The sequence below is a fragment of the Meleagris gallopavo genome, chromosome 1 (assembly GCF_000146605.3).
Source record: "Meleagris gallopavo isolate NT-WF06-2002-E0010 breed Aviagen turkey brand Nicholas breeding stock chromosome 1, Turkey_5.1, whole genome shotgun sequence".
Classification (NCBI taxonomy): domain Eukaryota; kingdom Metazoa; phylum Chordata; class Aves; order Galliformes; family Phasianidae; genus Meleagris; species Meleagris gallopavo.
Window position 1 is genome coordinate 116,037,133 of NC_015011.2, and position 12,679 is coordinate 116,049,811.

The following is a 12,679-nucleotide window of genomic DNA, read 5'->3' on the forward strand; positions in this document are numbered from 1 at the left end:
TTCTAGTTCTAAAGATAGTGAAGTTGAAGTAAGGCTATGTTGGCTTAGCTCAGCAGCTAGCACTTTGGATAACAATTTGAAGGGTAGAAGGGCTCCTGTGCTCCCTCTAACTAAATATAAGGGAACTGTTAGGAAAAAAAGGCAGTCAGTCTGCCAGAAAGCTAAGCTAATGCTATCAAAAAGGGCTCGCAAGTCTGCGGTTTAAAGAACCAACGGAACAGAAAAAACTTCCAAGCTGAAGCTTAACAAGTTAAAAATGTTAGTCTGTCGTAACTCCATCTTGACATATAAAGGTGTCATTAGTTTTTTAATCACTATTCTTTCCTGTCCCCTCCATGTGGCCTGCTTATAAGGGATGAGTGGTTATTCAGCACTGTCTCTTTGAGGCTATGTTGGTAGGTTATTCAAAGCAGTCTTCAATTTCCTCTATTTTACATCAGCACAGAATTCTGCTGAGGGCTATGCAAACATAAGTCTGCTTAAACTGCCATTACCTTTATATGTGAAACTGAACATTGCTATATCCAGTGCTTTAATACTGCTTTAATATCTGTTGAGAAAATAGCATTTTCACTGGTATTGTGTTTCTATATGTGTATAGCACATTATTACTACCATGGAAACAGCACTGCTGATTTGATTTCTTCAATGTTCTTACATTTCATTTCCTCTTGCATAACTTAAAGGATTTTTCCTGCCCATGCTGTTGCTGAAGCCTGCTTAAGGAAGATGATCTGACACTCAAGAGCCTTCCTTGGCTGAATATTAAAAATATACTAAATTCTTCTTCCTGATTAATAAAATTGATGAATTCTAACCAAATAAAAAAAAAAAGAAGGGGAGTTGTTAGTATATGGTCTTGCAAAAAGTTTAACATTCTGCAGAAAAAAAACACTTTAGAGCAGCAGTTTCATAAAAGATCTGAAGAAATCTTACAAAGATTAAAAGATCTCTTCTTTAAAAAGACTTTAAACTGTTGACTGTGATTCATTTCAGTTGGTACATGTATGGTAATTTTCTGAACTAAACTTCATTCTGTAATTTACACAGTCCTGTGTATTAATGGCTTGCTCAATCTCCCACATCCAGCAGCATTAGGGAAGAGAACAGGGAGAGCGAAAGCAAGAGAACTCACGGGATGAAATGAAGATCATAGAATGGTCTGGGTTGAATGTGGAGGTTGGTGGCCCTGCCTGTGAAGGGGCGGATTGGAGACTCATGATTCTTGAGGTCCCTTTCAACCTGGGCCGTTCCGTGATTCTGTGAAAATCATCTAGTTTCAACCCTCCTGTGATGTGCTGGGTTGCCAGCCATGAGACCAGGCTGCCCAGAGCCACATCCAGCCTTGCCTTGAATGCCTCTAGGGATGGGGCATCCACGACCTCCTTGGGCAACCTGTTCCAGTGCGTTACCGGAGTTAAGGAAAGGAAAGGTGAAGGAAAAAGAAATGATGCAAAGGCAGTTGCTTACCGTATCCCACAGGGAGACTGATGCTCAGCCAGCCTCCAGGCAATGGCTACCTACCCTGAAGTTCCCTCTCCTCAGTATTATTACTAAGCATGAGCATGGAAATCCTCTGGTCAGTTTGGGTAAGTTGTTCTGACTATATCCAGGCTGTGTCCCCTCATAGTGCTTGGCCTGGCCAGCTTGTTGGGAGGCAGACTGAAAGAAGAGAGAGTAGTAATGCTGTGCAGATACTGTTCAGCCGCAGCCAGAAACACTGCTTGTTGTCTGTACTGTGTCAGTCACCAATTGAAAACCATGGCCCTGTGTGGACTGCTGTGAAGAAAATTGACTCTGCCCTACCCAGACACAGGACAGTGGTAACATATTAGCTCTTACACACTTCTCAGAGCTTGAAAGCCATTGGTTCATAGGCAGTGTGATTAGCATTGATTATAAAATGGTCCTGATATAATATTAGATGTCACTTCAGCTTTTTTTCCTTAGGCTGAAACGTAGTTGTTTTTCATTCACCTTAGATTATCTCATTTTACTCTCAACTGTGTGTGACTGCAGTTACCTATGTACCAATTATATGATCTGTTAACTGTTTCTGCATCTGATTCTGCCCTGCTAATAGTACCTCTGTTCCTCATTCTCCCTGCTTGTGTAGGTGCTTGAGTTGAAACTGAAGTGTATGTATAATCTCACTTTCAATATCTTGCACCTTTTCTTCCTTTCTTAGTTGTTCTGCTCCTTTGCTGCACGCTGTGCGAATGCAGCAAGCAGACCTCTGAGGCCTCCTTGGTAGCCTCCTATGTCAGAACAGAGAACTACAGCAGCTGTGGGAGAAATGAGGACCTCTGCTGTTAACTGTATTCAGTGGCTTAATATAGCACTGCAAACGCCCTTCAGCTTCCCCTGTGGTAGGCGTGTATCTACTTAAGGAATTTACTTGCACCTAATTGTGTTGTTTGGACTCCGATGCCTTTTCAGTAGAGGGGTTAGATAGCATTTAGTAGCCTTCTCCAAGTATGTCCTTTGCCTACAAGCACCGTGAGAGTGACGCTAAGGAACTGATGGGGCCAGCTTCATGGTTATCTCTACGTATTAGGTGGCTGAAATGATTTTTTTTTTTGAAATGACAAACTGTGTTTGCATTGAGGAACCTCTGTTCTGTACAGTCCTTAGCTGTTCTTCAGCTATACAGTGGAGAAACTGGTATCAAACTTAACACAACCTCAGAGCATGTGATTTTTCTTGAAGTGATCCTTACTCTGACTGACTTCACCAGAGCAATTAGGTCATGCTCAGGAAAGGCTCTTTTTCTGTTGTTTAATTCTGTCTTATACTTTAAAGCTGTTTGTAAAGCGTGACAGCTATTTTATATCAATGCAGTGTTTCCTTTTTATGTAGGAACTTTTTTTTTTTTATACACTCTGGATGGGAAAAAGCTTTAAAGGGTGAACATCTACAGGAATTTTTTTCTGTTACTACCACATTTCAAAACTTTAAACTGCATTATTGGAAAATCAGGCAAAATTACAATGAACTTTTCTGAGACTTCATAGCTTGTTCTGTTGGAGATTGGAGTGCTTAATTATAAACAGATTTTTATTCTTTGAACTGCTGCTGTCAGTGTTGATCTTCCTATATTGCTATTTCTGTGAATTTATAATTCCCTCACCAGTGAACTGTTACATCTGTTCCCATGCTAGGTTAGCATACAGTATTTCAGTCTGGGGGTGATAAAAGAACAGAGTAAGGGAAGTAATTCTGTGGTCCTATGGTCTGAAGATCTAAATAGTCATGCTAACTTCTACTTAGCATAACTTTTTTTAAGTTCAACACATTTGCCTGCTGCAGGCCTATATCAGTGAATTTGGTAGCAAGCAAGGTGCTTTTTTTACTTTCTGTTGTTGATGTTTTCCTTTTATCAATTTCTGTTTTTCTGTAACAGTGACAATTTCAGATGTTTTAAACGGCGAATGTAATGTGGCAGTTACTGGATCCAGTGGTAGCTGGTGTTCTAAGGAAAGTAAGCTGTAAATAAGGAAGAGGCTCAGTACTTGCTATTGCATATTCTTGTTCAATACTGTCGGTTTTGTGTGTATATATGACTGTAAATGCCAGCTATTGAGTTTTGGTGCCCTTCTTCCTTCCCTTTCCCTACCGTTACAGAGCAACTTTGCAGATGGCCGTTTGCAATCCCATTATAAATCAGGCTTAGTACAGAAGGGTTTATATATTCAAGCTAAGTACCAACGGTTACGTTCTGTTGGTGTAAGGGGATTTACCACTAATAAATACAGAGATGGATTTCTAAGGAAAGAAAAGGTGAGTTGGTTTAATTTCTTCTTCACTAAGCGCTTTTATAAAAACGTGAATATTCAAATGGTCCACTCCAGTTTCTGTATCCCCGTGGAATAGCTCAGATGGGATACTTTGGAACATTGCCTGTAAAAGCACAAGGTGACACACTTGATTTCCCACTTATTTCCTTCATGGACACTTGTTTGAGCTGTGCTGGGAGGTTCTTCCATTCCAATATTCTCTTGGTCTGCTTTCTTATTGATAAGAGAAAGCGGACCTCTGTAAAAATGTTAGATCGTCTAAGACTACAGTTCTAAATTAACATGAAGAGTATTGCTACATTTTGATTAAGTTTGTTTCTGTTCCTCATTATGTTATCCTACGTTCGTCATGTGCCTTAAAGTGCTGTTCTGAATAAAGCATCCTGCAATGTAAGGTGCCTGAGTAAAATGCTTTGACAAACTCAGGCTGAAAAACTCTGGCACATCTATCTTACACCTTTTGATTTGCAGTGTGTGTGAGACAGTGATAATGTAGAAGTGCAGAAGAACTTCTGAACTGTATAAAACGTTACGGCTTTTGGGAGTAGAAGTGGTTAAAGCATTCTAAATCCTTTATTAGAATTGGTCAAGTATAATGAGAGTTGGGTAGGGTTACTTATGGCATCACAATTGAATTAGATGACCCTTTCCAGTTATGTGTTCCTTTGAGAATGTTAGTTTAGTAATTCTCTGTCTGTGTCCATACAAGTAAATACACTTGCATAATAAGCATTAGTAGCTGGATTAGAGTTGAGTTTTTAGAATGTAGAAATGTTAATAGGTTCTTAGAGCTGTTTTTAAAAAAAGCAAAGTTTCCAGTCTGGTAGAAGAATGAAGAAAGTGGAAAAATAAACAACAAAACCAATAAGCAAAGACTCAAAGAAAACTAAACGTGTTAAAGAGGTTGCTTCTTGCTAAAATATACTGGTGAGTTGTTTTTAAATTGGTATGGACTCAAATAAATATAGCTGAAGGGCAAATGGAATTGGAATTAATGGAAAACAAGTGTAGAAAGCTTTTTTCCAAAAAGTATAGATCTGGAAAATGGGCATAAAGTGCCATAACCTAATTTTGTTGTAGTGAGCTGACTCTCCCCTCCCCCCCATTAATTTCTAATGCTGTTCTGCAATTGGATATTAAGGTTCTTGTCTGGAACTTATTAGAATAGTCTTAACAAAATCTAGCTCTCGGTGATTATGATTTCAGATAGAGAAGTGTAATAAGATCTGAATACTGATTTTTGGCTGATGAGGAAATTGAGTATCACTGAGGTCAAATAAACTTTCAGAATGGCAGCCATTTTTTTTAACATGCTGATTGCTGGTTGGGTAGTTCTTTAAAAACAACTATTCTGTAGATTGTAGATTGTGTCCCTTATTTCGCACAGTGTAATAATTACACCTGTCCTTAAGATTTGTTAAACTGGTGAGAACACCTTTGATTTAGGCACAGTCTTTACAGTTGTGCTTTTTCAATCCCTAACTAAAAGAATTTGTGTGTTACTATAATAATACAGTATTTATAAGAAAGTTGGGGGCTTCTTTTTTTTTTCTCCTGTTAGAAACCTGACAGTAACGATTGCTTTCTTTCTCTTTGTAGGGAAATTTAAATATTGGGACAGAAACCTGAACTAAGCTCTGATCCTGAAGTTGAAACATGAAACACAGAAAAGGGAACATCTGTTCACTTTTTGACAACTTTGTCCAGATCTAAATTGGGATAAAGGAACTAACCCTGTAACTTTCTTGATTAAAAAATAACTTTATTTTTCGGTAGGAGAATGCTGCAGAACTTTTTTACGGTTTTCATAATTGCTTTTAAACAACAGTATTCAATTGAAACGTTGTAGTATGTACCTTTAGTTCCTTTTGCATACCGGTCTCGAGTAAAGAAGTCACTGAAGGGAGTCTTATTTATTGATTACTTTTTCTCTAAGCATGATGTTACAGATGGAACTTGAGTTGTTTTACCCAGAGGTTTATATGTTCAAAGTCTATTGCTTATGTAATAAAAAAAGGAAAACAAAACAAAAAAAAGTGCCTGAATTGTTTGGTAATAGCACATAGCTCAGGATTTTCCAAGAAAGAAATGACCTGTTAGGTTGCGTGATAGATCGTACACCTCTGTTCAGTCCTTCCCATAAAACAATATTCTGTATTACTTCATTTTAGTTTAATAATATTCTTGGGTTTCTGAGATGTATATACATTTGTAAAGTGTTAAGACTGCTGAGACAATTTTTGGTATTTGATTAACATGAATGGCAACAGGCAGGTATGCAATGTCCTGCAGCAGTAGTTTGTAACTGCACTGAAGGCATGTTTGGGTTTGTTAGGAGGTTAGTTGGTCTGTATTCAAAGCTCTTCTGTCTCATAGGTTTGTGAGTTTTTTGGTTTTTTTTTTGGATGTATGGCATTCTTAACAAAGCCATGTGTTCTTTCATCTTGTCATAAATGATTTGGTGGCTTCTTGAATTCTGAAATTGGGGCCTGATGTGTTTAGTTGCAAGGGAAAAAATAAAATAAAAAAAAATGTAAGTTTTCTATAAGCATGTATTTTAACAAAGCTGTTCATAATTGAAACTGCTTTAAATGCAGATAGCTTGTAATTTTGTTCGGAATCCCAGTAATTCTCCAAAGCTTACAATGCTTCAGAGGAGAATGTATTGTTACGCTGTATGCAGAATTTAAATAGCTTGACATGTTTTTCAGCAGCTATAAACAATATTGTGCTTATTTCTTGTTTATAGCTTTGCCTTAATATAATATATATAGTAGAGTTGTGTATATGTATTACAGATTTCTTCACTTTTTTTATTACAGGTAAATTAAAGATGTGTAAGAAGTAGTTTTCAGATAATGCCCTTATTTGTTTTAAGGAAACATTTTTCATAATTTCTGGGACAGTGTTAGCTGTAGGGAATGCAGGCTAGTCTCTATTATGGAGAACAGATCAGAATTCTGATCCGAGGGTAGGGGTAGGTTCAGAGAAAAGGATATTTGTCTTTTAGTGGAAAGGCAGGATGTGACTTTTTTTTTTTCTTTGCATGATTTATTTGTTGTGCTTTTTTTCTTTTTTTTCCCCACAGTGCTTTCAGTACAGGGGTTATTTATTGGAAGCATAGGTAATGGCTCAGAGCAGCTAAAATACTGTCACTTAATCTTAATTCATGGGATGTACTGCTTAGTGTTCATAGAAAATAAGTAGGTGGGAAGTGTGCCAGATTCATTGATGCTATGGTGATTCAACAATAACACCAGATGGGATAAGTTTCTAAAACTCAAGTTTTCAGTTGAAATAATTATTAAGTGATTCAACTAGTATTTAAGTAACTTTCTGACATCCAAATTCAAAATGGGAAGTTAAAGGAAAAGAATTTCCTGATCTGCAGGAAGTTAGCTGCTTCCATTTGATCGGAAATACTTGTGATGCCGTCGCTGATCAACCCAACTAAATCATCCTGTGTGGATTTAACCAGCAAGTGGAAATAAGGAATTGAAGCAACAAATTGAGCCAACCCAAAGCAAAGAAGGAGTCGCCACGTTCGTTAAGCAGCCCAGTGTCGGGAAGTGCTGCGTGTACCTCTGCAGATGGGTGCAGGTTCACCCTGAAGCCGACAAGTTTTTCACGCTGCTCCTGAACGCGTTAAGCACTGTAAAACGCAGGTGAAACCATACATGATACAGGACAAACTACTGAAGCTATCATGTCCTACTTTGCAGGATACTACTGTTTCTGTAAGCTTCCTTTTTTGTTCTTCCTAAAGCCTGGAAGAGAATTTGTTGTTGAGCAAACGGGAGAAGTGGATATGTGAAGAAACTTGTGGCATGTCAGTTTTGCTAAGGTTGTCTAGAAATAATGCTGAAGTAGTCAGACTTCAGCCAGTTAATGCTGCTTTTTTTTTTTTATATGAAAACCAGGTTTAAGAGTGCAAATGCCTCCAGTTTTGTGCTTTATTTTACTTGTGCACAACTAGTTTTAGTACTTTGTGTCTAGTTTCTTTAATATAGGTTATTATTTCTGTAATTGTAAGCAACGTATTACCATATGGTATCTGATTATTATTTCTGTAACTGTAAGCAGTGTATTACCAATGTGGTATCTTTTAATATGTTTACTGATTTTTATTTTATTCACCTCATCCCCACGTTGGTCCCAAGATGAATGTCATATGATAAAATGCAGTTCCTGTTTCAGTTGCTTTAGATTTTTTGTGAGGAGCTTCCATCTGCTGAAATCATGTTCTTTACCAATAGCTTTGCTTTACTAATCAGATTTGTACAGAAATTTAAGTCAGTGATTGAATTAGGTGCTAGAGGGAACCTAACTGTCTGGTCTGCAAATTTACTGTGCTTTGAATCTTTAGCTAGAGACTTACATCTGTGTATACACACAAGTAATTGGCTCATTTTTTCTTTCAGCACTGGAAAGTTCTGTTGTCCTGACAGAATGGTTGGTTGAGAATAATATATTGAAATTACTGATTGGTTTGTGAGAGGGCTCAAGTTGAGAAAACGAGTGTTAAGTAGGAGGTCACTTTACTTGAATAATTTGGTGCCTTTCTATATTGTGGCTACATTGTAGAAAACGCTCTCTGTACAAAGACTTAAATAATGTTCTGATTATTGCATTATTTCTAATATGAGCATGGACTGAGTAGAGTTGTTAATATAACTGCTTACTTTTAACTATGTGAGTAATCCTCTGCTCCAAAGGAAAACTGTTCCTTGTATTAGTGAAGCTGATCACTGCATTTGCATTGGAAGGGCAAGTCAAGAATATGATTGTCTGAGAGCTAGTTAGCTTTGTTTTATAAATGTGAATTGCCTTTCTGTTAGTTGACTTGAAATGACCGCTGAATGCTTGTCACATTCTCAGTTGTTCACATGTGAAATGTGTTTTTTTTCTTTTCGTGGCTATCCAAAATACAATCATTGAACATGATTAGTCTTCTTTATAAGTGTCGTAAGTTGTGAATTTAGTGTTAATGCTGCTGATCAGTTTAATCTCTATATTGATTGATTGGGTTAAATCCTCATTTTATAATTCTTAGCTTACATGTGGTGATCAAGTTAAGAAAATTCTGGGGCTGGTAAGCAACACATCACGAAGTATATATAAGTCTGCCTTAACTCTAATAATGACTTAAATGTTTCATATCACCTTAGCTGATGCATTTAGATGGTCCTCAGCCCTCAGTGTGAGCTCCAGTACCCAATAGCAGGAGGTGGGAGCAAGTTCAGTTGATAGCCAGTTGTGGTAATAGCTTACCTGCTGCTTTCTCTCACAGGGCCTTGGGGTGAAATGCTGATTTTTCTTTGTGAGCTTGCTTTAAGAGCAAAATAAATTTAAAAAAATCACACTTTTGGGCATTATGGAACTCTGGGTTTTCAAAAGATGATTGTTTGTTGTGTTTTAGAAGGTCTTTCTCTGCCATGGCTAGGAAATTGATAGTGAAAATTGGTTGGAGAAGATGATTAAAGATTTTAGCAAAGATTAAGCTATGGAGACTTGATTTCTCAGCCTTCTCGCTTCTAGAAGACTTGTAAGCAGAGGGAGATTCTTCAACTTCCTTCTTTACTGAAGAAATTTTTTCCGTACACTTCAGAAATATGCCTCTTGCTTTTCTTCAGGCATCTGAACAGCCACCTCTACAGGAGTTCTCTAAAAGAAAGGCTTCAGACTTGCATCCTAACGAATCTGCAAGAACTGGATGTTTCTGCACAAATCTGGCCCTTGACAGATTTCATTCCACTGCTGCAGGGCTTGAAGATCAGAGTTTCATCTTACAGGAGGGAGGGGAAGGAAATAAAAGCCATTTCAGGATTGTTGAAAGCCTACTTGTAACACTTAACTCCTTTGTAGATACAGAGAATGGTAGTGAACGTTTAAATGTGTTCTGTTTTAAGCTTGGTGAACATATCTTTTCAGTTAAGATCTGAGACTACTGTTGTTGCAATACCTGCCCCTTCCTTGTCCTTTCTTTGCCTTGATGTTGCTTTGGTGGAGGGTGTTCTGAGTAGGTATTTAGCCCCGTGGTTTAATAGTTTTATGCTGCCTGCCACTTTAATATGGTTTTCCTCCGTTCGCTGCTCTGAATTTTATCAAAGTCTCACATCTTCTTAATATTTCATTTTCTGTAAATAATGTAGTAGATGGCTTTTATTTTGTGACTGGCTCCTCGTGTTTTTATTGTTGAAGGAAGAGACAGAGGGGAAGCAGTTGTTTTTAGTTCGCTTTTCATGGAATAAAAAAAACACCACCTAATCGTTTTAAGAATAGCAGGGCTAGTTTTTTCCTTTTTTAGCAACTGAATGAGAATGCGGACTAATGCCCATTTCTAAGGAATATATTCAAGTTCACCTTATTTATACTGTAGTTTTCTGCTCCATGAGGACCTTCTACTGAGTGTATGTGCGTGTGTGCACCATATGCATACATATGCACCAATAATATGATCAGAAACCTTTAATGGAATTATTCCTAAGCGTGGATTTAAAAAAAAGTAATCTTTTTAAACTATTAAACTACTGAAGGTGGAATTAAATGCAAAAGCATTTTGTGTGTAGTCTCTGGAGTCCACAACGGTGCTTCTGATAATGTTACTCCATACCTAGGTCTCATGTTCATAAGTATATACTAAGATGTAGGTATGTTTATATGTATGTTTAATATAGTTTCTATAAAATCAATGTAAATTTTGTTTCTACAGACAATAAATGTTGTAACAAAATTTCTACTTATAAATACATCCAGTGATTTGATTCAGTAGTTCATTAATATTTAGTGTCATTTTCAGAGTATTTTACATGATCTGGGTAGCAATTGGAATGTTATAAATAACTTGCTTCTGTAGTTTCATCTGTTGTTACTTCAAAAGTTTGAAGCTTTTTGATCTGCTTTCTAGGTATAGAGTTTTGATTAAAAGAAGCTCTTTGCCTGCAGACACTAAATGTGAATCTGCCTTCAGCAGTAACGCAAAATAGAAGTTTGGGGAGAGGGTGGAGGCAAGCACTTGCTTGGCTGACTTTACCAAAGGCTTCACCAAATATTACATTTAGTAAACCAGTGTGCACTTCTAAGAACTTCTGTAATACAACCTTAGTGCTGGATAAAAATAACCGTGTTATCTCTTAATACTAGGATTCCTTAGCAAATAGGAACAGAAACGAGGTGTTTTCTTCCAGAATAAAACAACTTTACCTCCCGTTGTTCACCTAAACTTGCCATAATCCAATTTATGTAGGTTTATTTAACTTCTGATCTGGTTTCTTGCCTTGAAGAAATAGTAAAGTGGAAAACAGTTATGTGTGGTAACTGTACAGCGATGTAGAGAAGTTGGGGTAGGTATTGTTCCTCTTTTTGCTTGAAGAAAAATGTTTCCGTAATTCGTAGGGGCTGCAATAGTGATGCTTCTCAGCTTTTAGTTGATGGCCTTCAACAGTGCATGTGTCTGATTGTGTTCTGTAGTGCATGTCAGTTTAGATGTTCACACTTTCATCAATACCACTTCTAAAATACTAGTCTTCCCTAAGTAATTCCCTAGCAGCTCTTTTCTGCATGCTGTGAGGTCTCGTTAAGATAAGGTACTGAAAGAATGCACATGTCGCAATGTTACTTGGCTTGGGAATAGTGGGAAACTAGGACTTGGAAGTATTATGATGGCTTATAATTTTTTTCCACTTTCCAGAACAGGATGCTTCACTGTATTACTGCTTGACTTGATAGGAAAGCTATCAAACCCCTACGCTTTAATTTTCAATGTTATCTTCCTCAAAGCTGAGTTGGATTTGGGTCCCTGGTTGAGATTATCCATGAAGACTGCTTCATTGTATGCACTGTAACATGGAGTTGGAAATTTCACCTTTTGTAACTTATCAACTTTACCAGCAGCCCTGAAGAGTGTCTCTAGAAATAGAGCTACCAAATGTACTGAATTTTTCAGTTACACTTATTCAACCACCTTAATCTACGCAGCTGGAGGACCACAAAGCCAAACTTCATACAGGTTTGGTGTGCTAACAATAGATTTAGGTTAAAACTTTTTCTCCCAAAGAGAAGGGAGACACTGGAATGGGCTGCCTGTGGAGGTGGTGGAGTCATTGTCCCTGGTGGTGTTCAAGAGGATGTCTGGATGAGCAGCTATGAGATACGGTTTAGTAGCTTAGTGGTAGTAATGGTGATAGGAGGATGGTTGGACTAGATGATCTTGTAGATTCTTTCCAACCTTGTGATTCTATGAATATCTTGATTCCTCTCAAACCTGGTTCCATTAATTCTACTTAATGAGATGTGGTACTTGGTTCTGATAAACTTGACCACCGTATGCCAAGCCAGCTGAAACTGTCAAGTAAAAGTTGCCACTTTCCCTTTAGTTGGCTTTGTGGAGTCAACACTGTCATGCTTTCAGATAATGAAATATAAAGTCCCGATGTTCACCGTAGTCACAAATTAAACGAGATTTCCGTACCCAAAAGCCTTCCTTTCCCTTGTACTTTCCTAACGTCCAGTAGCCCTTCCTCAAAATAACCTCTCCTTGCTCTGCAGCGTGAGCGTGCTTCCCATATCGCTTTCATCCTCTCCCCGCCTAACCACCTACCGGAGGTTAGCACAGCTCCTTTTGCTTAACTTTTCACTGCCATCAAGGGTGATCGTGCTCTAAAAGCTGCGTTACCTGCTTCCTCTCTAGCGCTTCCCCTGTGCCGCCGTCAGCCCGCAGAGGAGGTCCTCCCGCCCTCAGCCGCTGCTCTGCTGCCCGCAGGCGTCACCGCGCTGCGCCGACGGCTCTCAGCTCCGGTCGTTCTACCGGGGCGCGCCTTTCACCTCGCAGCAGCAGCACCTCCTGAGCGAATCTGCTTTTTTTTTTCTTTTTTTTCTTTTTC

At 38.2% G+C, this 12,679-nt stretch overlaps 1 protein-coding gene across 5 annotated transcripts in view; it reads left to right on the forward strand.

Annotated features, from left to right (window-relative positions):
- BCLAF3 (BCLAF1 and THRAP3 family member 3) overlaps positions 1-5,833 on the forward strand; it is a 29,297-nt gene extending 23,464 nt beyond the window's left edge. For 3 of the 5 annotated variants that reach the window (XM_003203054.3, XM_010725645.2, XM_019621885.1), the window contains exons 11-12: positions 3,625-3,780; positions 5,397-5,833. In XM_003203054.3, the coding sequence (XP_003203102.1) occupies positions 3,625-3,780; positions 5,397-5,426 (186 nt within the window). In that variant the 3' untranslated portion in view covers positions 5,427-5,833. The other 2 variants (XM_010725652.2, XM_010725662.2) reach the window with 2 other exon arrangements.
- Positions 5,834-12,679: the final 6,846 nt, after the last annotated feature.